Source organism: Macrobrachium nipponense, chromosome 12 (assembly GCF_015104395.2).
Source record: "Macrobrachium nipponense isolate FS-2020 chromosome 12, ASM1510439v2, whole genome shotgun sequence".
Taxonomy (NCBI): Eukaryota; Metazoa; Arthropoda; class Malacostraca; order Decapoda; family Palaemonidae; genus Macrobrachium; species Macrobrachium nipponense.
Window position 1 is genome coordinate 49,216,433 of NC_087205.1, and position 26,377 is coordinate 49,242,809.

The window sequence follows — 26,377 nt, forward strand, 5'->3', positions numbered from 1 at the left end:
GAGATATCTCTCAACCCAATTCATTATTAACGAGGATAACACACCAATATTATTAATGAATAGTAGCATAATTAAGTACTTTCACTTACTGAGCAGTCCTTGTAGACATGAACTCAGATCATAAATCGCTACACGAGATACGACGAGAGGTACGTGCCTCTCTCTCTCTCTCTCTCTCTCTCTCTCTCTCTCTCTAAATGTTGCGAATCCTAACAGGTTGATTTTCAGACCTTAGAGGACCGCTGTGTTATCTCGTTTCTAAGTTATTTGCTTAACCTTAAGATATGAACACAATAAAGGTTTATCAGATCAATTCATATTCACCATCCACAAAACTGAAACATAGGAAAAATGAAATAAAATCGAGGGATATTGAAACGTAGTATTTGATAAATGTAAAGTTAAAATCAATTTAATAACTAAAAGTTAAACATATCAAAGAGTAATAACATATAAGTGACAAATGAAATTAATCACTCAAGGGGAATTGTAAATCAATGGCAGTCAAATGAAACAAATTACGACAAAATTCAAATAATCAGGGCAATCGCCCCGTCTAAATCCACACACACATCACTACACAACACTAGATAACAGGCCACCTCAAAAGTTGAGCGAAGAAGCTGTCCGTTCCGTCCTGCATTCGGGTTTTGTTGGGGAAAAGAGACAAGTTATTCAATTGCCACGAATGTAGAACTGACGTACAAGGTTTTCATGAACATAAAAAACTCTACAATAATTATCAACTTCGTTGTCAAAAATAAATTCCAAATATAATAGTGTGCAACTTCAACACATTTATTAAATGTAGTGAATTAATTGGTGGTGTGTGTCAATACAATTTTGGGCGATATCAAGCCCATACAGTGTACTACGCACATACGCATACACACCCCTAGAGGGGCACGCAAAGGAGCGACCAGATGGGCGAAGTACTACCCTTCTTTTCCCCTCCCGATCTTTTGACCTCTCCTAATGGCTTCTCTGGCGAGAGGCACAAACAAGACCCAATGACACCAACTCTTACCATATGTAATATGCGCAATACATTCACCAAGAACAATTTCAGATATATATAAAGACAAATGAATTATCATAACTAAAACAGTAATTATACTTCGTTACTAAAACGTCTACTGACGTTTATGTCAAAAGACTACGTCTTTGTGTAAAACCATCTTTTCGGTGCTAAGCGCACCACAGATACTACGTACCAGAACATAGCAAAATCAGATAAAATAATGTTAGGAGTGTCATTCTCGAATAGATGTGGTTCTTTTACCCTTATTATGTCATGCAATGTAGACGTACATATCTTTACAAAATATATGGGCATGCGAATGCATTTGGTTTTCACATGAATACAAATACAGTAACATAGTTCCTGTCTGTCGATTACCTGACAGACGGCAATACGCAATCAATCAATAATTTCTTATGAGACAGACACTAATGACTATAATAAAAAAAAATAGCGTGGAAACAAGTGAATACACAAAAACATTAGAAAATAAAATCGTTGTGAGAGGAATTCCTCACAATATGTCTTCCAACATGACGTTCCTCCCTTCATTACAGGTGTCCATACCATCGAAGCCTTCCTTCCTGTATTTTCTTCGATATTTCAACTACCTTTGTCGATCCTCTTATATACTCATTTCTAATCCTACCTTCCCTTGCTACTCCCGACATCCATCTCAACATTCTCATTTCTGCTACATCCTTCTTCTTCTCCTCTGTTTTCCTATTATTATTATTATTATTATTATTATTATTATTATTATTATTATTATTATTATTATTATTATTATTATTATTATTATTATTCTGCTCTATCACAGTCCTCCAATTCGACTGGGTGGTATTTATAGTGTGGGGTTCCGGGTTGCATCCTGCCTCCTTAGAAGTCCATCACTTTTCTTACTATGTGCGCCGTTTCTAGGATCACACTCTTCTATGATTATGGGTACAATTTCCACTGGCATATCCCATAACCTTCTTATTTCTATTTTCAGATCTAGATACTTAACCATTTTTCCCTCTCTTTCTCTTCAACTCTGGTGTCCCATGGCATTGTGACATCAATGAGTGATACTTTCTTCTTGACTTTGTCAATCAACGTCACGTCTGGTCTATTTGCACGTATCACCCTATCTGTTCTGATACCATAGTCCCAGAGGATCTTTGCCTGATCGTTTTCTATCACTCCCTCAGGTTGGTGCTCGTACCACTTATTACTGCAAGGTAGCTGATGTTTCTTGCACAGGGTCCAGTGGAGGGTTTTTGCCACTGAATCATGCCTATTTTTGTACTGGTTCTTTGCAAGTGCCGGGCATTCGCTTGCTATGTGGTTTATGGTTTCATTTATCGTATTGCACTTCCTACATATGGGAGAGATGTTATTTCCGTCTATCGTTCTTTGAACATATCTGGTTCTTAGGGCCTGATCTTGTGCCGTTGTTACCATTCCTTCAGTTTCCTTCTTTAGCTCTCCCCTCTGTAGCCATTGCCATGTGTCATCGCTGGCTAGTTCTTTAGTCTGTCTCATGTATTGTCCGTGCATTGGTTTGTTGTGCCAGTCCTCTGTTCTATTTGTCATTCTCCTGTCTCTGTATATTTCTGGGTCTTCGTCTACTTTTATTAGTCCTTCTTCCCATGCACTCTTTAGCCACTCGTCTTCACTGGTTTTCATATATTGCCCCAGTGCTCTGTTCTCGATGTTGACGCAGTCCTCTATACTTAGTAGTCCTCTCCTTCCTTCCTTTCGTGTTATGTATAGTATGTCCGTATTTGCTCTTGGGTTGTAGTGCTTTGTGTATTGTCATATGTTTTCCTGGTTTTCTGATCTATGCTGCGGAGTTCTGCCTTCGTTCATTCCACTATTCCTGTGCTGTATCTGATTACTGGCACTGCCATGTGTTTATGGCTTTTTTTTATTATTATTATTATTATTATTATTATTATTATTATTATTATTATTATTATTATTATTATTATTATTATTATTATTATTATTATTATTATAAATCAAAAGTAGCCCAAAAAGTCGCAAGTAGCAGACTGTGAAATATGGTCGCCCAAAGATGTAAAAAGTAGCCCAATTTGTGATTTGTAGCCCAATCTGGCAATCCTGTGTTTCACTATAGCAAGCTACCAACACCCTAAAATTAAGCCCTCGGTGTCCTACCGTAAATGATTAATGTTTCTAGCGCAGATCTGATAGAATGTTGTTATTTGTGGAACAATATTGCGGTGTCTGTGAAAATGTACCAGAAATCCACAAGAAATATCTAATTTGCACGATAATTATAAAAAACAAATTCAAGAAATGCTATTGACATTTTGAAGGGCTGAGTGCAAAGAGGCAATTCAATCTTGTCGCGACTTTCCGAGTTGTCAGCCAAGATTGTTTACAAGTCGGCGGGAAGAAGTGCTGAGTGCGTTTGGTGCGGAGGGCGGAAAGTGGATTGTTAGTGATTGCCTCGCAAAATGGACATTTGCGGTCCTTTGGACAGCCTGAGTGTTTTTGATGATCTCTTTAAAGATGTCAAGTTTTACATCACTGGAAATGTAGAGCCACAGGTAAGTCAGGTTACGTAGGCAGCCTTGCTTGCCCAGGCTAGTCTAGCTTACCCGAGGCAAAGCCAAATCTAGGTAGCCTAATAGGCTAGGTAGGGATGGGCTGGGTCTGACTTAGTAGCTACTACTTCAGCGCAAATCGGATCCGTGTAGTAGTTCTATAAAAAATTAAGGTACTCCCTGTAGTACCTAAGGCGGTAGATCTAGGGTACTTACCTAGGTATCCTATCTGCGGCGGCCTAGACTAGGGTAAAAAACCGTAGGGTCCAGAGTGGACCATGTACGGTCAGCTTGGACAATCCCAAAAAAAGTACATTATAACACGTCCTGACATCGGAGATGGGCATCAGTCGCGACTTCTTGTTGGTGAGAAACGAAGCCAAAGACCTCTACTCTCCTTTCAAAGTAAGTAGCTATTGTCTCCAAAGTTAGAAATTAAGGCCAAATTTCAAGATTTAAACAGAGGGTAGTGAAAACGGTGTCAAACGTAGTGCAAATCTCACCAAAACGTGTTCAACATTTTTACTTACAACTCGAAGTACTATTTAGAAGATTGACGCCATCTCGATGTTTATGGAGTCGCTTGTGTCAATAAACTAATCATTTCCTGTGATAAATCCGCACACCGCTTGTACCCACAGACGCAGGGGCACTTTCATCACAACAAACGGGAAAACTTTTTCTCACCGAGTAAACAACTTTTTAGAAGACGACAACGAAGAGTGCACTTCAATAATTTTTTAAATAAATAGTAAAACATCAATATTTTACATATTTATGATGATTAATCGGAAAATATTCATTATTGAAAAATTAACTCGATTCTGACTCAAATTTAAGTAATTATTTTTTGGAATTAGAACGTTCTTTTAAGTCCTGTATTATGACGTCACGACATCTTGACTTTCGTACCTATTGTAAATGATTGCTTTACTCAACTTTCTTGCAGAACAGTTTACCAGTTATTCATGCAGATTATCAGCTCTTCATGTAATTGGTATAATCGTAATGCGCATATAATATCTTTATTATTTACTTTTTGGATATATGAAGATATTTTACTGCCGGATTATCGCCGTAGTGTGACGCAATCGTTTTTGGTCCCTGTGCCTCTGTTTTTGCACCATAAGAAATTATGGGACCGAATTTGCAATGACCAGACAAATTCGTTTAAAAGAAGGAAAAGTTATTCCATTGAGGGCGGATATGTTTGTTCCGATACGTAATACAAAGACCATCGGTCCTTTAACAATAGGAAGTAGCTAGCGGCAGCTGGAACGGTCGTAAGCTTCGAACAAGGGGAGAACGGTAGTTAACTGCTTGTCCGACAGTCGCGCGCCGCGCGACTGGGAGGTAAACAAATCACTTTTGCTTTCGGCCGCGGGTGTGAAGGACGTGTTCGTCATCGCTCTCTGCCCGCTTATCGTCGTATGCTTTGTTTATATGTGTTTTCTACTAATGGTTTTGTTTGACTTGAAAATGAAACTGTAAGTACACTGTTTTCATTTTCATTACTTAATTATGAACCCTTGAATTATGTCTCGGTGCCGAGGGCGGGCGCGCTCGCGCCGAGTCATGTATTTGGGCGAAGGGTGTAATTGAAAAATGTAAGTACTTTTTTCAATTTATTTTTTGCCCTGCCTGGCGTTCAATTACCGAAGAGTGGTGATGCGCTCGGCACGAAACCTTGTTTTAAATTTTTGTATAAGAGAATGCAATGAAAGTGGATTCGCAATTGCAATATTCTTTTCATTTTCATTTATTGATTGCATGAAATTTAATCTGGATCAATTTTTCGTTCTTAACCCGGAATTGATCCTTACGGATTTTTTTATGTGGAATGAAATCGCAAGTGCAGTATTCTGTTTCATTTTCATATATTTTATGATAGCATCATATTATTAGATAAGTTTCCGTTCTTACCCGGGAATTGATCTTTTCCTTTTTCTCCTTTAAGTTCTATGAAGTGAATCGCAAGGGCAGTATTCTGTTTTCATTTCATATTACTTTTCACTGCTGTGCGGGGGTGGGGGGAAGCGAAGGTCTGCCAGGAAGTCGTCGGAAAGCTCTCCCCCCGCGACTCCCTTGGTAGCCGATTCTTCGTCTTCCTTCCTGCCCCCCGCGCTAGCTTCTTCATTGTATTTTGTATTTGGGGTCTTCCTTGCGTTCGGGGTGGGGCATGTCTTCCCCCCGTGCGTGAGGAAACCCCTCTTACTAATCTATCTATGTTACCGCAGGTGCTACATCCGTGGGAGACGACCTTGGATGTAGATGTAGATTCTCACGAGGTTTGTACTCGTTGTCGGGGGCGAGAGTGCTCCCGCAACGAGCCCTGTGTAACGTATATGCATTCGTCAGAGGCGCCCGACTGTTGATTCCGCAGGTTTTTTGCCATCAGCGAAGACGACCTGGAACAGGTGTGGGAGTCGCTGGGACTGCAGGGGTTGATTCAGCGGTTGGCGGGGTCGGCAGTGGTCACTCATGATACGGTAACCACCACAACAACCCAATCAATCGACACCAGCATATGAGATGTCACCGCACCTGGTACACACCACATGTCATGTCGGTAACACCCACGGCTGCAATCCAGAACCAATTCCTGCCGTGCCAATCAGGACGGTGCCACCGCCACCTGGGTTCTTTGTATTGCCGACCCCGGACTGCCGCTGCCTAAAGAGTACCCCCCTGGACATGCCGCCAGTGCCGAGGATGACGGTAGCTGCCGACAGGACGCCTGCTCTCCTGTGGTACCTGCCGTGCCTGCCGTACCTGTTGCTGTCCCAGCCGCTCATTCCCTTTCAGATCAGGTGCCTGCTGCTCATTCACTTTCAGATGTTCCTGCTGTTTCCTGGACCTGTTCCTGTTGTTCCTGCTGTGGTGATGCTGTCACAGTCTCAGGTCTTTCCGGACAGGCGCAGTCGGGCCCCTGTTGCTTCGGCAACTGCCCCGGCTCCCTCCTGGATGGAAGACCTGACGTCTGTCTACGGAGGCCTGGCGAAGAAGTAGAGGAAGAAGGTGTCGTCGTCGTCTTCGTCGTCTTCTTCGTCGTCCGCTGCCTCTCCTTCCCCTTCGACTTCTAAGGCCAAACAGCCGAAGAAGAAGAAGGTTGCCTCCCTTCCCCCCTATAAGAAGACTCCTTCGGATCTTCTAAGGGGCCCGGCGTCGCTCAGGCGAGTGCTGGGGAGCTCTTCTGCTGGTCCTCCTGTTCCTTCGGGAACGGGGACGGGGCCCGTCGCTTCTTCTGCAAAGAAGAAGTCGACGGGGACCAGAGGGCACCAGCCTCGGCTGGTGCGTCCTCACACCTGGTGCTAGCGGGTCTGCCGCTAAACCAGGTTCCGTCTCGGCCGCTTCTCGTTCGCGAGAAGACACCGAGTGGACGCTCTTCCAAGAAGACCGTCCAGCCAAAGTTTTGACGCCCGAGCTCGCTCGCCGTCAAGACAGCGGCGCGGAGCAGAAGACTGGCGAGAGTCGTGCACACAACTCTGGCCAGGCCAGTGGACGCTCTCGCAGCGATCAACTGGCTGCTCGGGCTAACGTGACGGTCGCTGATCAGCCACGGGTTGAGGCGAGGAAGGAGTCCCCGCGGCCGCCGGTACCAGCCACGGCTGGTACCAGCGAACTTGACGCGGCGAGAGGACGCTGGCCGGTCTCGAGCGACACAGAGCCTAGCAGGTCACCCGTCCGCCGCTCCCGATGGGACCGGGAGGAGACGGTGGACCAGCGGCAGCTCGCCTGACGCTAGAGATCGGTCTCGACGTTCTCAGCCGAGCCAATCCCCGCAGGCGAGCGGTAAGGCTAGGCCTGCTGCTCGACCGTCACCGCGGGTTGACGATCGGCAGCAGCCCTCCACGCACGCTGGTCCTGCCAGCGAGCGAGGGGGGAGCCTCAGGTCGGCCTCTCCCATAACGGGTTGAGGCGAGGAAGGGGTCCCCGCGGCCGCGGGTACCAGCCACGGCTGGTACCAGCGGCTCGACGCGCCGAGAGGACGCTCGCCGGTCTCACCGTGACAGCGAGCCTGGCAGGTCACCTGACGCCGCTCCCATCGGGACCGGGCGGAGACGGTAACCCAGCAACAGCTCGCCTGACGCTAGAGATCAGCGTCGACGTTCTCAGCCAAGCCTCCTCGCCTCAGGCGAGCGGCAAGGCTATGGCATGATGCTCGATCGCCACCGCCGGTTGCCGGGTTGACGATCGGCAGCAGCCCTCCAAGCACGCTGTCCTGCCAGCGAGCTAGGGGGGAGCGTCAGGTCTGCCTCTCCTGTACTTCAACCTCCTCGGGCTACGCCGGGAGGAGCGAGGTACCTATGAGTGATCGCGAGAGGTGCGCCGCTCGCGACCCCGCTATGACGCCGTATGGACAGGCACGGTTCTAGGACCGACCAGGACATACGCGCAATTAGCTGGAGGCGACCGTCAGGGGTCTGCCGCTCTTCCTCCTTCTAAAGGAGGAGTATCTAGGGATCTATTCTTGTTGGAGGGACTGGACGGTCCTACTCCGCAAGACGCGGTTACTCCCGAGATACAGAGGAATTTGCAGAAGTCATTAAGCTGATTCGTCAGCATAATGACCCTGCGGAAGGATTGCCGCTCCCACCAGCAGAGCCCACGTCTCTGCTCGAGTCGTTTTGGGGCCCGAGAGGGAACCCAAACCGACGGTGGGTCTGCCGCGATCGGAGCTTGCCGATTCTGTCTCGAACCAGTCTCTCGTCTCCGGACAAGAAGGCTCTCTCAGTTTCTGGCCGGTCGATCAAGCTACTTCCACTCCTCTACTGCGACAGCGGCGTTTTCTACGTGTCTTCGGACACCGTATTTAAATACTCCTTCGGTCCTCCTGAGAGGTTTTCGACCTCGACGAGGACTGGAATGAGTCGGAGGACGGTTCGGCTCTCTCCTGTCAGGTGTCGATCAGCCCCACCCAGACGACGTTCACAGTGGCGGCAGACCCTTACCTACAGTGAGAGTTCGTAACCCTCCGCGGGAAAACGTTTTCTCCTGACGATACGTTTTCCCAGACTGAGAGGCCATCGCCGCAAGGCGATGCTGCTCCGATCTTCTCCAACTGCTAGTTCCACTGGGAAGGCGAGCGAGTATTCAATTCCTTCCCCATTCCCTCTCTCCTTACGGCTACGAGGGAAAGGGGAAGGATCCTACAGAGATTTCTTTGTAGGATCCCACGTTCGGGACTGCGCTACCGGGGGGGACCTTCGGTCCTACCGGACGTAAGCCCCGGTCGTTGAGGAGGAATCCTGCTCCATTCTCGATTTCTACGGGAATCGAGAGGGACCACCAGCCGATATCGTTTAACGAATTCGGTGGGGGTTTCGCAGACTGCTTAGAATTCTACGGAATTTCTAGCGCATTCAGAGTGTTCGAGTTTTTTACGATCTTCAAACACTTACGCGAGACCACGGTCCAAAGTGAGCGAGACGAGAATCCCCGATATGTTACACGATAATCGGGAACCTCGCCTATGCTCGAATTCCTGGAATTTATAGCATTGTTGAAGAAGACTGCTGCTGAAAGAAACTATCTCACAGTAGGCGACCAACCTGGAATAGAGGAGATCGGACGGGAATATCCAGTTTGGCTTGAACTATCGTCTTAGTATTCTGTTCACCATTGAAGCTTTCCTTTGAGGAAGACTTCTCCTTCACTCTCTTTAATAGAGAAGCGAAGGTGGTCGATCTCCAATCCTTATTTTGTTTTCTTGAAGGAAAGAATTTAGGATAGAGATCGTTGTTCAGAATCCTACAAATATACTACGTATATTAACCTCGCGACATGATTCTGCTAAGCAGTTGAATTGTCGAGGGGTAGGCGCATATCCTAGTTATTCTACGGATTGCGACTTAGACGAGAAGTATTCTAATTGAACTGCAACTCGGGGTTGCCTGCAACCTCCCAGGAGTTTTCAGTTTCAATGTTTTATATACTTAGGGTTTTGTCACGACAACACCATTTCAACTTTTATATTTACGAAATTCGTTTCGCCTAAATATAATTGCCCGAGCATATCTTTTATGCTCGGTAGTTCTAGCCGAACGCATTCCTTCGTGGAATAATGGATTACCTGGCAACTCAGGATGACGAGTCAGCAGGCTCAACCACTGCGTATTGAACTGCCTCATAGCAGCTCAGTATCAGCTGGGCTCCGAGATTCACGGTCATGTATGTCTCGTCTCTCCCCCTGCTTGATTGACTACCGAAACCGTATCTCTGCCTAACAATCATGGACTTAGGTCTCTGTATTAACGGGGATTCTCGCAATAATGAAGGACCATCTACTGCGGTGACGCTAGATTCCATCGCCTTCGACATTGCGAGAATTTTCAACAGAGATATCTCTTGGACTCTTTCATCTTTCTGTTTACCGCACGGTAACAGAAGTCTGTACAAGTCTCCCGCTGCATCGCACTGCGATAATGCGAATGATTTTTGCAGACATCTGAGTTTGTCTTCAAAATATCTCGTATTAGTAGGTGTACAATTGTTCATTGTTCAACCCGAATTACAAGATGTGTCAGAAGACATCGCCTACTCTCCGACCTGACAGCTCTACCTCCAAATGTTCAGCCCATGAGAAGCAGTTCTTCAGGCGGCTTTCACCTGTGTTTTCATTACCGAAGAACGCCCCGCTCTTTCATTGCAACTACGACTTCTCACCGGCACAGCAATGAAATAGCGGTTAGCGTTTCAGTCATTTGTAAGCACAGGTTATGAATCTTGAGATCCTTCTCCTCGATTCATAGGTGAAGACGTAGGTTGCATTCAATATCTACCTTCGTCTTCAACGGTACATAGTGTTGTTTCTCCTTAGCTGAGATTCAACAAACATGAGATGTTTACCTCAGGGACCTCGGTCTCTAGAAGGCAATTGACTTCGCCTGTTGGGTACATGCCTTAAGAGAATCATCACCTCGCTGTCCGGCATTGGTGACAAACAAATACATCATTTGTTGGTTGCTCTCGGCATAACCCTTTAAAGCGAAGGTCACGTGACTTACTCGGATGCTTTGACAACTTGCCTCCTACCGAACGCAGTCAGTCGGCAAGCTGTCAGAGCGCCCGAGTCAGTTACGAATTACGCTGTTGACTTAGTTCGGTTGTTACACAGCAACCATTACTTCGTTTTAATAGCTTGTCACAGTACCCATACCATTGACACCCACCATGGAGTGTCGGTGTCCTATCCACTACCGAGAACTTCGCTGCATGGGGATAGGAGGATGCGAGAGACTTCGTTGCTAACGGACAGACCAGTATGGGTACTGGACATCACCGCAAGTAGAGAAGAGGGATAGGTCATGCGACTATTTCCTTCTTTTCCTCTGAGGAACTGCATGACTTCTCCTGCGAAGTCAGGCACCCAGGGATGGGGATCCGTGACGCTCGATTTCGTACCGAACTTCGTAGCGAAGACTCAGAACCCTTCGGTCCCTGACGATTGGTTCGAGTCGTTCACAACTCCCCTCCTAATGGACTTCTCCGCCTTCGATGCGAAGGAGATGCTGCCTTGTCCACAAGAACTTCTCCTTGGCGCAGGTACTGAAGGCAGGGGTCTGGTCAACCAGACAACATGCCCTTCCTTCTACCTTCGGGATATTGCCCACAGGTCCTTGGATCTTTTTCCTTGGGGACCCGTGGTGGCTGCTCAACACGTTGTGTAGCGAACCCAGACCCTCGCAGGCTGAACAGCATCGAGTCCTGGTGTGACCGTAAGAATGGATGGTGAATGAGAGTGTGACTGGCTCCTCTTCCCATCTTTTTCTTCCCCTCTACCTGTGGTTAGAGGGACACGGTCGTCACCCTGCTGGATAAGGACAAGATGCAGGTGAGCTACTCAACAGAGCACCATCCTATCCCTTTCACTAGGGATAGGAGCGTATATCCACCACTTCCTCCAACAAGGGGGAGGAAGTGGATGCCAGCTTGAGACAACCCATACTTTATGTTGCCTCTTGCAAACAGGAACAAGTTCTTGCTTGCTGCGGTACGAAGAGATACGCTTGCCTCTCTCTTAGTACTCGGCCCAGAGGTCTGACCATTGATCCTGCGGTGCACACCCCGATCAATCGGACAGAGGCTTGGATCCCTCCCTCGCTCTTACGACCAGGGAGGCATTCCAGGGATGGACGAACACCAGTCTGTTCATCAAAAGACTCAGATTCCTCCCACCAAGAAGTGAGTCTTCCTATTGTTAAAGGACCGATGGTTTGTATTACGTATCGGAACAATGACAATTTGTCGAAAATTGCATTTTTCCTAACTATACAAACCTGAGGTCCTTTACATATAGTCCCTCCTCATGCCACCCCTCACTCTGCGTATTTTGCATGTGGGCCAAAAGCAAAAGTGATTTGTACCTCCCAGTCGCGCGGCGCGCGACTGTCGGACAAGCAGTTAACTACCGTTCTCCCCTTGTTCGAAGCTTACGACCGTTCCAGCTGCCGCTAGCTACTTCCTATTGTTAAAGGACCTCAGGTTTGTATAGTTAGGAAAAATGCAATTTTCGACAAATTGTCATTTTGATTGAGAACAATACAAATTTATTCAATAGCTAGCTTGTAAAAAATTCTTGATTACAAAAAACTTGATTGGCAACTAAGCAGCATACCTACTATGGGTTTCAGAGACAGTGCAAGCACGTTTTTGGGCAATACTATTTCTGTAACGAACACTCATATCAGAACGAGATTTTGCTATAGTAGTGCATTACACCCAGTGCCGTAATTTATAAAGGTATCGTGAATCACTAATCGTAAAGAATAATGACACTTGTCCTTGTACCAAGAGACAAAAACTCCATTATGCAGAAATGGATATGAACATGCGTATAAAGCTCCACCTATCCTCTCCCCCCCACCGCCACCCCTTTCCTTCGTTCCTTCGCCTTTCTCTCTCTCTCTCTCTCTCTCTCTCTCTCTCTCTCTCTCTCTCTCTCTCTCTCTCTCTCTCTATTGGAAGTATATATACATAAATATTAAAGCAATTTTATCATTATTGCATTACTATGACAACTAGAATTCATGAGAACAGTTTATAATAATGAAACGGTGTATGTGTGAAGCCTCCACTAATGTGGCAACGATGATTTTGCCATTCGTAGCATGCAAACATTAAAGGTTACATTTATTTCTGGCATACGGTTATTAAAGAAATTCAAAATACTAATATAGACTGAAATCAATGAAAAGTGCTAGCAAAAACAAAAAAGCAAAAAAAAAAAAATTATGTATATAATTCACTTATCCGTAGTCGTTTCTTTATGCACTTATCTGTAGTCGTTCCTCTATGGTTTTCGGCAGCCAGATGTACGAAAATGTTAGAAACATTTGATTGTATCTACTTTAGAAATATCTGTAATTTTTTGGGGTAATTTGGTTGCAAAAAAGGGATAATATACATGAATTAAATTATAATTTTTAAATAACAAAGTGAATTTGAACTAAATAACGAGTAAAGTAAACAGTGTAGGGAATAAAACTTTGCAGTTTCGTCGTCTGCTGTTCGTAACTGTGTTTGTGGCGCGCGCGCTTAGGAACCAGGAACCAGGAACAGCAACTGGTTTAAAGTGCAATGTGGAGTGAACTGAGACCAAAATGTGTATAATAACAATCAAATAAGCACTGTGGAGTTTCAGTTGTGATGGCAGTAAGGATAAAAACCACCGATTACAAGGTAAGAATGAATTCTGTTCAAACCATGACCCCGGGAATAAAAAGTTTCATACTTTCAGTAATATAGGCAACAAAATGTTGTTTTATTGTGCTGATTACAACTGCAATCTTGAGTAAGATCAATAAACGTTACATACATACGCTAACATTGTTCAAATGATTGCTGGGAAGGCTGGGAAAGAGGATTTTCGTCACTGATCAGAACCTGTACATCCACACGGTAGCCGCCATATTGGATTTCAAAACTGCCTTGAAAAAATATTTTACGAAGAGCGTCACATGCTTATTTGTTCCGATACGTAATACAAACCCTCGGTCCTTTAAGAATAGGAAGGTAACTAGCGGCAGCTGGGACGGTCGTAAGCTTCGAACAAGGGGAGAACGGTAGTTAACTGCTTGCCCGATCGTGCGCGCGCGGCGGTGAAGAATCACTTTTGCTTTCGGCCGTGGTGTGTGAAGACGAGCTCGTCATCGCTCTCTCCCCGCTACTTTGTTGTGTGCTTTGATGATTGTTTACAATTCCTTCTTTACTGGTTTGTTTGATTGGTAGTGAATGAAATTGTAAGTACTCTTGTTCATTTTTCATTTTGTTTATTAAAGTGAAGTGATTGAAATGGATCTGGAAATGGAGCTTTCGCCGCGCCCCCCGGTCGCCCGTAGTGTGTGTCCCCGGGCTGGAGGGGCGTAAATGTGGCGGCTTCCGCTCTTTTCCGGAAATAGATCCACATGAATTATGCTCTCGGTGCCAAGGGCGAGAGTGCTCCCGGACCGATCCATGTGATGTATGTAATAATTGGTCTGAGGCGCAGTGGGTGCTGTATGAGGGTAGGAAGAGGCGTAGGCCAGCCAAGGAGTCGTTGGAAAGCTCTCCAGCGACTCCTTTGGTGACGGATACCTCGTCATCCTTCCTACCCCATGCTCAGCCCCCACGTTTCGCGCCTTCCCCTGCGGGGGGGGTTGGTTTCGGAGTCCTGCTCCTCATTCGATCCGTCGAGTGTGGAGGAGGGCGCCCGATACCCAGATGTGCAACTGTATTCGGGGTCTTCAGTCCGCTCTGGGTGGGGTTCGTCCTCCCCCAAGCGTGAGGGTGCCCCTCTAATTGACCCGACTGTTCCTCCCTCAGGTGTGCCTTCCGTGAGCGACGACCTTGGGCAGGTGTGGCCGTCGTTGGGACTGCAGGGCGCCCCCAGTATCCAGGGCTTGATTCAGCGTTTGGCGGGGTCGGCAGTGGTCACTCATGGAGTGGTGACCACAACCACTACTACTTTGATGACTCCAGGGTACGCCGCCCCTCTGCACCTGGTATATACCCCGCATATTACTTCGGTGACCCCGACAGCGTCTATCCAAATGCCAATCGCTGCCGTGCCAAGGAGGGGCGTGCCACCTCCACCTGGTTTCTTTGTGCTGCCGACCCCGGACTTCCGCTGCCCAAAGAGTTCTCCCCTGGACCTGCCGCCTGTTCCCAGGATGACGGTGGCTGAGAGTAAGATGCCTGGGACGCCTGAATTTGATGCCGTACCTGCCATACATGTTGCTGTTGCTGATGCTGGCCCAGCCGCTCGCGCCGCTCCTGTGATGCCAGCTGCTCGTGACGCTCCTGCTGTTGCTGTTCCTGCTGTGCCTGCCCCTGCCCACGTTGTGTCTCGTCATGGTTGTGCTGCCCCAGACTCGGGTCTTTCCGGACAGGTGCAGTCGGGCCGTGTTGCTTCGGCAATTGCCCCGGCTCCGGCCTGGATGGAGGACCTGACGTCTGTCCTGAGAGAGCTGACGAAGAAGAGGAGGAAGAAGAGGAAGGTGTCGTCGTCGTCTTCATCGCCTTCTTCGTCGTCTGCTGCCGCCTCTCCCCCTTCGACTTCTAAGGCTTCCAAGCCGAAGAAGAAGGAGGCTGCCTCCTCCCCCCCTAAGAAGGCTCCTTCGGGACCTTCGAAGGGCCCGTCTCACTCTGGTGTGACGGGGGTTCTTTTGCTGGTCCTCCTGTTCCCTCGGGAACGGGGCCCGTCTCCTCTTCTGAGAAGAAGAAGAAGACGGAGACCAGGGGTGTACCGGCTACCGCTGGTACTCCCTCGCCTGGTCTCAGCAGCTCTGCCGCTAAGCCAGGTACCGGCTCGGCTTCTCGTTCGCGAGAAGTTCCGAGTGTACGGTCTCCTTTGGGAGGCCGTGCAGCCAAAGTTGAGACGCCCGAGTTCGCTCGGCGTCAAGACCGAGGCACGGAGCAGAAGACTGTCAAGAGCCGCTAAGGTGACTCTCGCCAGGCCAGCGGCCGCTCTCGCAGCGACCAGCCGGTACCTCGGGTTGACGTGACGGTCTCTGACCAGCCATGGGTTGAGGCTGGGAAGAGGTCCCCCCGACCGACGGTACCAGCCTCGGCTGGTACCAGTGGTTTGCGTGCCGCGAGGACGCTCACCGGTCTCACCGCGAAAGCGAGCTCTGCAGGTCACCTGACCGCCACTCCCACAGGGACCGGGCGGATAGGGCGACCAGCAGCAGCTCGTCTGACACACGGGACCGGGGTCGACGTGCTCAGTCGAGCCGCTCGCCACAGGTGAGCGGCACGGCCAGGCCTGCAGACCGATCCCCACCGCGGGTTGGTGATCGGCTGCCTACCCCCACGCACGCTGGTCCTGCCAGCGAGCGGGGGGGAGCGTCAGGTCTGCCTCTCCAATACCTTCATCTTCCTCAGGATACGCCGGGAAGAGCGAGGTATCTAGGAGTGATCGTGAGAGGTGCGCCGCTCACGATCCCGTCACGACGCCACACGTGCCAGGTATGGTCTTAGGACCAGCCAGGACGTACGCGCAAGTGATTGGAGGAGACCGTCAGGGGTCTGTTGCTGTTCCTCCTTCTGAAGGGGGAGGGTCTTGGGAGCTGCTCTTGTTGGAGGGACTGGACGGTCCTACTCCTCAAGACGCTGTAACTCCTGAGATCCAGAGGAACTTTGCCCAGGTTATTGCGCTGATTCGTCAACACAACGACCTGGGGAAGGATCGCCGCTCCCACCATCCGAGCCCACGTCCCGGCTCGAGTCATTTTGGGGCCCGAAGAGGGAACCCAAATTGACGGTGGGTTTGCCGCAATCGGAGCTTGCAGACTCAGTCCTTGATCAAGTGGAGAATTTCGTCTCCGGACGAGAGGATTCACTGAAATCAGGACGGTGTTCCAAGCTACTTCCTCCTCCTCTGCAGTGACAGCGGCGATTCTACGTGCCATCGGAAGATCCAATACCGCCCAAACAGGTTAACCCGGAGCTAGCTAGGCTAACTCCAGGTGTGTCCCTGCAGCAGCTCCTGTCGGAGAACCTCTGGTTCTCGCAGCAGGAGGCACTCGGCCTGGAATCTACTGCTATGGCAGCATTCCAGGCAGTCTCTTGGTTGGATCTGTGGTCTCTCACAGTATCCAAAGTCGCAGCCGACTCTGGGGGTTCTGCCATCGAAGATGACCCAGCGTTCAGGAGACTGTGCCAGTCTGGAGGTAGAGCCATCTCCTACTTCGCCCATTAGACGGCAAACCTGTGGCCCAACTTGGTGCTTCGTCGTAGGGACGCAGTCCTTACACGAGTAGCCAAGGGGGCTGGGCATGAGGCGGTTAACGGACTTCGAAACGGACCTATCAAGAGTTCCTCCTCTCTCTTTCCTGGAGAGATGGTGGACGCTGCGGTGGAGAGACGGCGCACTGATGACAGTGACCGTCTGGTTCACCAGGCAGTCTCGAAGGTTTCTGGGCAACCTCGAGCTACTGCGGCTAAGCCTAAGAGTTTAGCTAGCGCTTCCTCGGCTGCGAAGACGGCTGCTCCATCCAAGCCCCGAGGAAAGACTCTTGCTGCTTTAACTTCTGGTAAAGGAGGCCGTAACCAGCCCTCCTCCCAACCCTCCTTTCCCCGAGGAGGTGCTGGGAAGAAGTTGAAGCGAGGTGGGAAACGCTAGGGACGGCGTTCCCCCTCACCTGCTGCCGGAAGTTGGGGGGTGCCTGGCGAGCCATTGGGCAACTTGGCAGCGCTACGGTGCCGAGACCTGGATAGTAGACGTCCTTCGGGAGGGATATCTACTACCCTTCGAATCTCGGCCACCCCTCACCTCCAACCCGTTCCATCTTCAAACCTATGTCCAGGGTTCATCAAAGGACGACGCTCTTCGGCAGGAGATCAGGACCATGCTGACCAAACGAGCTGTAGAAATCGTCGAGGATCGGTCACCGGGCTTTTACAGCCGCCTTTTCTTAGTGGAGAAGGCATCGGGGGGCTGGCGCCCGGTGATAGATCTCTCCCCTGAACCGATTTGTTCGCCAGACTCGGTTCACGATGGAGACGGCATGGTCCGTGCTCGACTCCATCAGGGAGAACAATTTCATGCTTTCAGTCGACCTGAAGGATGCGTATTTCCAAATACCCATCCATCAGTCCTCCAGAAAGTACCTCCGCTTCATCTTCGACAGGACGGTGTACCAATTCAGGGCACTTTGCTTCAGTCTGTCAACCGCCCCACAGGTGTTCACGCGAGTGTTCACTCTGGTGTCTGCTTGGGCCCATTCGCACGGGATACGTCTTCTGAGGTATCTCGACGATTGGCTAGTCCTGGCGAGCTGCCGCTCGCAGTTGCTGCAGGACAGGGATTGACTTCTCAAGTTTTGTCGCGATCTGGGGATCGTGATAAACTATGAGAAGTCCGATCTCGAACCCAAGCAGAAGATGAAGTACCTGGGTATGCTGATCGATACGGTAGCAGCTCAAGTCCGCCTCTCAGACTTGAGGATCAGCAGATTCAGGGAGGCTGCCGGCCGGTTCCTGTCTCGGCAGGAACAGGCAGCTCAGCAATGGCAAGTCGTGATCGGCCACCTGTCGTCACTCGAGAAGTTAGTTCCTCACGGACGTCTTCACTTGCGGTCTCTCCAATGGAGACTAAGGGAGAGTTGGTCACAGGTAAAGGATCCACCTAACTTCCCCGTGTCCCTCACGGAGAAAGTGAGGCAGGACCTAGCCTGGTGGCTCGACGACAGGAACCTCTTAAGAAGAGTGCCTCTCCGCACTCCCCCCCCGGAGATGTTACTGTTTTCAGACGCATCAACCGAGGGATGGGGCGCACACCTGGAGGAGTTGCTGACTGCAGGTGTGTGGGACCATCACGACAAGCACCTTCACATCAATGTCCTGGAACTTAAGGCGGCGTTCTACGCTCTCCGAGAGTTTCAGGACCACTTGGTGGGACACTCGGTGGTGTTGATGTGCCCAGCCACACGTAGAACGGTACCACCGAGCAGTCCAGTCCCTACAACTTCACGGCTGGCTGTTATCCACCATCTCTTGCGAACGAGAGGCTTTTCTCGTAGCGCAGCAACAGAGATGGCTGGACACGTCCGACAGTCCTCTGCAGCTGTGTGCCAGGGGAAGTGGGCCGTCTTCTGTGGTTGGTGTCGTAGACGGGGTCTATCTCCTCTCAGAGCCACTCTTCAGCAGGTAGCGGATTTCCTCGTTTTTCTTCGCCGAGAGAAGCTCCTCTCAGTACCCACAGTCAAAGGATACAGAACCACCCTGGCCCCTGTCCTAAAGCTGAGGGGACTGGACATCTCGAATTCGTTCGAGATTTCCTTGTTTATGAGGAGCTTCGAAAGGTCTTGCCCACCCAGGGAACTCAGGCCCCCTGAGTGGGATGTGACTCTCGTCCTTAGGAGTTTGACTCGAAGACCCTTCGAGCCACTCTGAGAGTCGTCAGACAGGGATCTGACCCTCAAGACCCTCTTCTTGCTGGCCCTGGCATCGGCGAAGAGAGTAGGGGAACTTCATGGTCTGTCCTTCAGTGTTAAACATTCCAGGGGATGGGGATCTGTGACGCTCGATTTCGTCCCGAACTTCGTAGCCAAGACTCAGAATCCGTCGATCCCTGACGACAGGTTCGATTCTTTCACGATCCCTTCCCTAATGGACTTCACCGACAACGATACGGATGAGATGCTGCTTTGTCCTGTGAGGGCGCTACGACGCTATCTGAAGAGAACTCGAGTCGACGCCTCTTTGTTAGCACTGGGGTTACCAAGAAAGAAGTATCCAAGAACACGCTTTCTTTCTGGCTACGTGAGGTGATCAGGAGGGCGTACGAGGCTGATGGTAGTGACGACATCCGTACCCTTCGTCCAAGAGCCCACGAAGTCAGAGGTATTGGACCCTCCTTGGCGTTCCGTAAGAACTTCTCCGTGGCGCAGGTCCTGAAGGCAGGTGTCTGGGCCAACCAGACTACCTTCACGTCCTTCTACCTTCGGAATATTGCCCACAAGTCCTTGGATACTTTTTCCTTGGGACCTGTGGTGGCTGCTCAACACGTTGTGTAAGCTTACCCAGCACCCGAGCAGGCAGAACAGCATCGATTCCTGGTGTGACTGTAGGAATGAATGTGTGTTACTGGAGGAAGCTGTCGTCATGCTGCCCTGTGAGGTTTATTTACTCCTGATGGTAGAAGTCTGGCAGAAGGAGAAACCGAAGAGGAAGAGAGCTCGTCAAGTGTCGTCATCCTCCTCTTCAAGATCATCATATCTTCATGCCTCCTCCCCTTCAACTTTTAAGGCTTTGCCGTAAAAGAGAAGGTGGTCTCACCCCCTAAGAAGTCTCGTCACGGGACTTCTAAGGGCCTGTCTCGCTCTGGTGAGACAGGTGGGTCTTCTGCTGGTCCTCCCGTTCCTTCGGGAACGGGCCCGTCTCTCTTTCCTCGGGTAGGAAGCAGACGGGGACCATGGAGGTACCGGCCACTGCTGGTATCTCCTCTCCCGGTTCCGAAGGTTCCACCTCTGGACTGGGAACCGTCTCGGCCGCCCGCTTGCGAGCATAACCGATTATACGGTCACCTACGAGTGACCGTGCAGCCAGGGTCCAGACTGCTGAGTACGCTCACCGTGTCAGGACCCAGGCACGGAGTGGAAGATGGTAGGAGTCTCTCGGGTGACTCGCCAGACCGGCGATCGCTCTCGCAGCGACCGTCCGGTGCCCAGGGTTGACGTGACGTTCCCGCAGGTCCATGCACGCAGAGACCGGTGGAGGCGGGCCATCCAGCCCTCTTTTGATTAATCCTTCTCTTTCAGAGAGGTTTCGGCCTCAACGAGGACTTGGGAGAGTCGGAGGACGGTATCGGCTGTCGCCTGTCAGGTGCACGCTCAGCCCCACCCAAACGACAGTCGTGTTCGTGCGACCGACCAATCTCGGGGGTGGCGGAGGCTTCACCTGCCAGGTATGAGTTTCGTCGCCCTCCTCGAGGAAGCGTTCTCTCCACTGCTACTCCCACAGGTCCCTCCGGACAGGTGCAGTTGGGCTGTGTTGCTTAGGAAACTGGCAAAGAGGAACCTTACCTTACCTTACAGACCTTACAGTTCGTTCGGGTTGCCCCAGGTCCCTCAGTGTGAGGCACCTCTAATGTCTACCAGAGAGTTGCTAGTACATCTTCCGGTATATTTTGCATCTTCCAATCTTGGATGGTCTGGGATGCAGTTTAGATATTTGTCGAGCTTATTCTTAAACACATCTACGCTCACTCCTGATATATTCCTCAGATGAGCTGGCAACGCATTGAATAGACGCTGCATTATCGATGCTGGTGCGTAGTGGATTAATGTCCTGTGTGCTTTCCTTATTTTTCCTGGTATTGTTTTGGGCACTATTAATCTACCTCTGCTTGCTCTTTCTGATATTTTTAGTTCCATGATATTTTCGGCTATTCCTTCTATCTGTTTCCATGCCTGAATTATCATGTAGCGTTCTCTTCTCCTTTCTAGACTATATAATTTTAAGGATTGTAGTCTTTTCCAGTAGTCAAGGTCCTTAACTTCTTCTATTCTAGCGGTAAAGGACCTTTGTACACTCTCTATTTGTGCAATATCCTTTTGATAGTGTGGGTACCATATCATATTGCAATATTCAAGTGGACTACGAACATATGTTTTATAAAGCATAATCATGTGTTCAGCTTTTCTTGTTTTGAAGTGCCGTAACAACCTTCCCATTTTTGCTTTACATTTTGCCAAAAGAATTGCTATTTGATCATTGCATAACATGTTCCTATTCATCATCACACCAAGGTCTTTAACTGCTTCCTTATTTGTGATTGTCTCATTATTAGGTCCCCTATATGCATATAGCTTTCCTTCTCTGTCTCCATAATTTATTGATTCAAATTTATCAGAGTTAAATACCATCCTATTTTCCTCTGCCCAATCATATACTTTGTTAAGGTCTCTTTGTAGAGCGTTCCTATCTTCATCACAAGTAATTTCTCTACATATTCTTGTGTCATCAGCGAAACTACTCACTACCGAATCCTTAACATTGCTGTCTATGTCTTCAATCATAATAACAAACAGTATTGCAGCTAACACCGTACCTTGTGGCACACCGGATATTACCTTGGTTTCATCCGATTTCTCATCGTTTGCAATAACTATCTGTTTTCTGTTGTGTAAAAATTCTTTTAACCATCTTCCTACTTTATCTACGATATTGTGTTTTCTAATTTTCTTTGCTAATATATTATGGTCTACTTTGTCAAAAGCTTTTGCAAAGTCTAGATAAACCACATCTGTTTCATTTCCGCTTTTCATATTTTTGAATATGTTCTCACGGTGGACTAACAGTTGGGTTTGTGTACTTTTTCCGGGTATGAAACCGTGTTGTCCTATATTAAACAAATTATTTTTTATTAAATGTTTCATAATATTTTTCTTCATTACCCTTTCATACACTTTCATAATATGTGATGTTAGACTCACAGGCCTATAATTACTTGCCTCTAGTCTTGATCCACTTTTGAAAGTAAGGGTGATATATGCTAATTTGTGCTCATCATAAATCTTGCCTGTATCTACACTTTGTCTTAATAATATTGCAAGTGGCTTTGCGATAGAATGAACTACTTTCTTTAACAAAATAGCAGGGATTCCATCAGGCCCTGCAGCAGCTCCATTTTTAATTTCATTAATTGCCTGCACAATATCAGCTTCATTAATTTCTATTTGTTCCGACACGGCATACAAACCTTCGGTCCTTTTACAATAGGAAGGTACTAGCGGCAGCTGGATAGGTCGTAAGCTTTCGAACAAGGGGTTCGGTAGTTAACTGCTTGTCCGACAGGCGCGCGCGCGCGACTGGGAGGTAAACAAATCACTTTTGCTTTCGGCCTCACAGCGAGTGGACGTGTGTGTTCGACGCTCTCTGCCCGCTTCTCGTCGTTTGCTTTCCTGAGTATATGGTTGTGTTTGTGTATGAAAGAATCATTGTAAGTACAATCATTTCTCTCTTTCTAATTAATTGTGATCTATTGGTCAATGATGGAATCTCCTCGCCTCGCTACCCCACGGAGACTATATGCCCGGGTACCAGAAGGGCGTAAATGCGGAAAGTTCCGCTCATTCCCTCCCGAGATTGACCCTCATATTTTGTGCGCTCGGTGTCGGGGGCGCGAATGCACCCGAGCCGAGCCATGTGAAGTTTGTAATAATTGGTCGGAGGCGCAGTGGACTTTGTATGAGGGCAGGAAGAAGCGAAGGCCTGCAAAGGAGTCGTCGGAAGCTCTCCCGCGACTCCTTTGGGTTACGGACACTTCGTCTTCTTTCCTGCCACCCGCTCAGCTTCCACGTTTGGCGCCTTCCCCTTCGGGGGGGGTTTCTAGGTCCTTCTCCTCACCTGACTTGTCGAGTGTGGAGGAGGGCGCTAGATACCCTGACGTCGAGTTGTACTCTGGGTCCTCTATCCGTTCGTCTTCGCGCGAGCGGGTAGAGGATCCTCCTAATCACCCGACTTTTGCTTCCTCAGGTGCGGTTGCCGCGAAGGACGAACCTCGGACAGGTGTGGCATCGTTTGGGGCTGCAGGGCGTGCCGAGTGTCCAGGGCTGCTCTACCATCTCGCTGGCTCCGTGGCGGTCACCCATGCGACGGTTACGACCACCACCACGACCCTTACAACACCTGGCTACGCTTCACCTCCTCACCTGGTGTACACCCCGCACGCGGTCTCTGTAACACCTACTACATCGGTGCAGGGGCCAGTCCCCGTACCTCGGGGGAGTGTGATGCCGCCACCTGGGTTTGCCGTGCTGCCGCGACCGGACTTCGTGTGCCCGAAGAGCTCGCCCCTGGACCTCCCACCAGTACCAAGGATGGCTGTGCCGCTGGTCCGTCCATCTGGACCGCCTGCACAGCCTGCCGTACCTGCCGTACCTGCCCAGCCGCCGTTCACGGACGTGACGTTGACCACTGCTGCCGTTCCTGTACCTGCTCCTGCCGTCTCTACTGCCGTTCCTGTGATGCCTGCACCTGCTGACGTTGTTCCTGTTCCTGGCGCCGCTGCTCCCGATGCTGATCTGTTCGGACAGGTGCGTCCGGGCCCTGTTGCTTCGGCAACAGCAGCCCCGGCTCCGCTCTGGATGACAGATCTGACGTCGGTCCTGAGGAGGTTGACGAAGAAGAAGAAGAAGAGGAGGAAGGTGTCGTCGTCGTCTTCATCGTCTTCTTCGTCGTCGTCGTCGTCTGCCGCCTCTTCCCCTTCTTCTTCTAAGGCTCCCCCGCCGAAGAAGAAGAAGGTCGCCTCCCCCCCCCCCTAAGAAGTCTCCTTCGGGAACTTCTAAGGGCCCGTCTCGCTCTGGTGAGACGGGGGGTTCTTCGCTGGTCCACCTGCTCCTTCGGGGCAGGACCCGTCTCTTCTTCCGCAAGGAAGAAGACTACGGGGACCAGAGGAGTGCCGGCTAACACCGGCACTTCCTCACCTGCTGTTAGTGGTTTGGCCACGGCAGCAGGGTCCGTCTCGGCCTCTCGTTCGCGAGAGGTACCGAGTGTACGGTCGCCTAACAGCGGCCGTGCAGCCAAGAACCAGACCTCTGAGTCCGCTCAGCGTCAGGTTCACGGCACGGAGCGGAAGACTGGTGACAGCCGCTCACGCGACTCTCACCAGACCAGCTCTCGCTCTCGCGGCGAGCAGCTGGCTACCCGGGCGGACGTGACGGTCCATGACCGGCCACGGGCTTGAGGATGGGAAGAGGTCCCCCCGTTCGCCGGCACCAGCCACGGCTTGGTACCAGCGAACTGACGCACCGTGAGGATACGCACCGGTCTCACCGTGACAGTGGAGCTCGCCGGTCGCCTGACCGTCACTCTCACAGAGAGCGATCGGGTACGGCGACCAGCACCAGCTCCTCTGACACACGAGACCGGGGCCGCTGTTCTCGTTCCAGCCGTTCTCCACAGCGAGACGGCTCGACTAGGTCTGCAGCTCGATCGTCACCGCGGGTTGGCGATCGCCTGCAGTCTTTCCAAGCCCACTGGTTCTGCCAGCGAGCGAGGAGGGAGCGTCAGGTCTGCCTCGCCCATACCTTCAACCGCCTCGGGTTACACCGGGAGGGGCGAGGTATGAGGAGTGATCGTGAGCGGGTGCGCCCCTCAGGATCCCACCACGTCGTCGTACGTACCAGGCACGGTTCTCGGACCAGCCAGGTCGTACGCACAAGTGGTTGGAGAGACCGAGAGGGGTCTGTCGCTGTTCCTCCCCTTGAGGGAGGAGGGTCTCGGGAGATGCTCCTGTTTGAGGGGACTGGATGGTCCGACTCCGCAGGACGCAGTCACTCCTGAGATCCAGAGGAACTTTGCCGAGGTTATTGCGCTGATTCGTCAGCACAACGACCTCGCGGAAGGATCGCCGCTCCCACCATCCGAGCCCACGTCCCGGCTCGAGTCGTTCTGGGGCCCGAAGAGGGAACCCAGACCGACGGTGGGTTTGCCGCGTTCTGAGCTTGCGGACTCAGTGCTGGACCAGGTTGAATCGCTTGTCTCCGGACAAGACGGTTCGCTCAAGTCTGGCAGGTCGAGCAAGCTGCTTCCACCTCCTCTGCTGCGACAGCGGCGTTTTTACGTGCCATCTGAAGACCCGATGCCGCCCAAACAGGTGAACCTGGAGTTAGCCAGGCTGACTCCGGGTGTGTCTCTGCAGCAGCTCCTGTCCGAGAACCTATGGTTTCTCGCAGCAAGAGGCACTCGGCCTGGAATCTACCGCCATGGCAGCTTTCCAGGCCGTCTCCTGGCTAGATCTGTGGTCCCTCACAGTATCTAAGGTCGCAGCCAACTCCGGGGGAATTTCTCCCGAAGATGACTCGGCCTTTAGGAGACTTTGCCAGTCTGGAGGAAGAGCCATCTCCTTCCTTGCCCACCAGACGGTGAACCTGTGGGCCAACCTGGTTCTCCGACGAAGGGACGCTGTCCTTACTCGGGTTTCCAGGGGCGGCCGGGCGTGAAGCGGCGTTGGGACTTCGCAACGGACCTTTACGGAGTTCCACGTCTCTCTTCCCAGGAGAGATGGTGGACGCTGCGGTGGACAGACTGCGCACTGACGACAGTGGACCGTCTGGTTCACCAGGCAGTCTCGAAGGCTTCTGGCCAGCCTCGGACTGCGGCCAAGTCTAAGAGCTCGGCTAGCGCTTCCTCGGTGGCTAAGACGGTAGCTGCGTCGAAGCCCCGGGGAAAGACTCTGTCTTCTTCGACTTCTACCAAGGGGAGCCGTAACCAGCCCTCCTCCCAGCCCTCCTCCCAGCCCTCCTCCTCCCGTGGAGGCTCTGGGAAGAAGTCGAAGAAAGGGGGGAAACGCTAGGGACGGCGCTTTCCCCCTCACCTGCTTGCCGGAAGTGTGGGGGGGTGCCTGGCCAGCCATTGGGCAACTTGGCAGCGCTACGGCGCCGAGACCTGGATTGTAGATGTCCTTCGGGAGGGATATCTATTACCCTTCGAATCTCCGGCCACCCTCACCTCCAACCCGGTCCAGCAGCAGTCGTACGTTCCAGGGTCATCGAAGGACGTAGCATTGAGACAGGAGATCAAGACCATGCTGAGCAAGAGAGCTGTAGAAATCGTCACGGATCAGTCACCGGGCTTTTACAGTCGACTCTTCCTGGTGGAAAAGTCTACGGGAGGCTGGCGCCCGGTGATAGATCTCTCTCCCCTGAAACCGGTTTGTTCACCAGACCCGGTTCACGATGGGAGACGGCACGCTCAGTGCTCGACTCCATCAGGGAGAACGATTTCATGCTTTCAGTGGACTTGAAGGATGCGTATTTCCAAATACCCATTCATCAGTCCTCCAGAAAGTACCTCCGCTTCATCCTCGACG

General features: G+C 50.5%; 1 protein-coding gene across 1 annotated transcript in view; it reads left to right on the plus strand.

The window, feature by feature from the left end:
• The first annotated feature begins 3,323 nt into the window (after positions 1-3,323).
• LOC135224520 (PAX-interacting protein 1-like) overlaps positions 3,324-26,377 on the plus strand; it is a 363,885-nt gene continuing 340,831 nt past the window's right edge. The window contains exon 1 of the mRNA XM_064263576.1: positions 3,324-3,582. Within this exon, the coding sequence (XP_064119646.1) occupies positions 3,490-3,582 (93 nt within the window). The 5' untranslated portion in view covers positions 3,324-3,489. The remainder of the gene's footprint in view (positions 3,583-26,377) is intronic.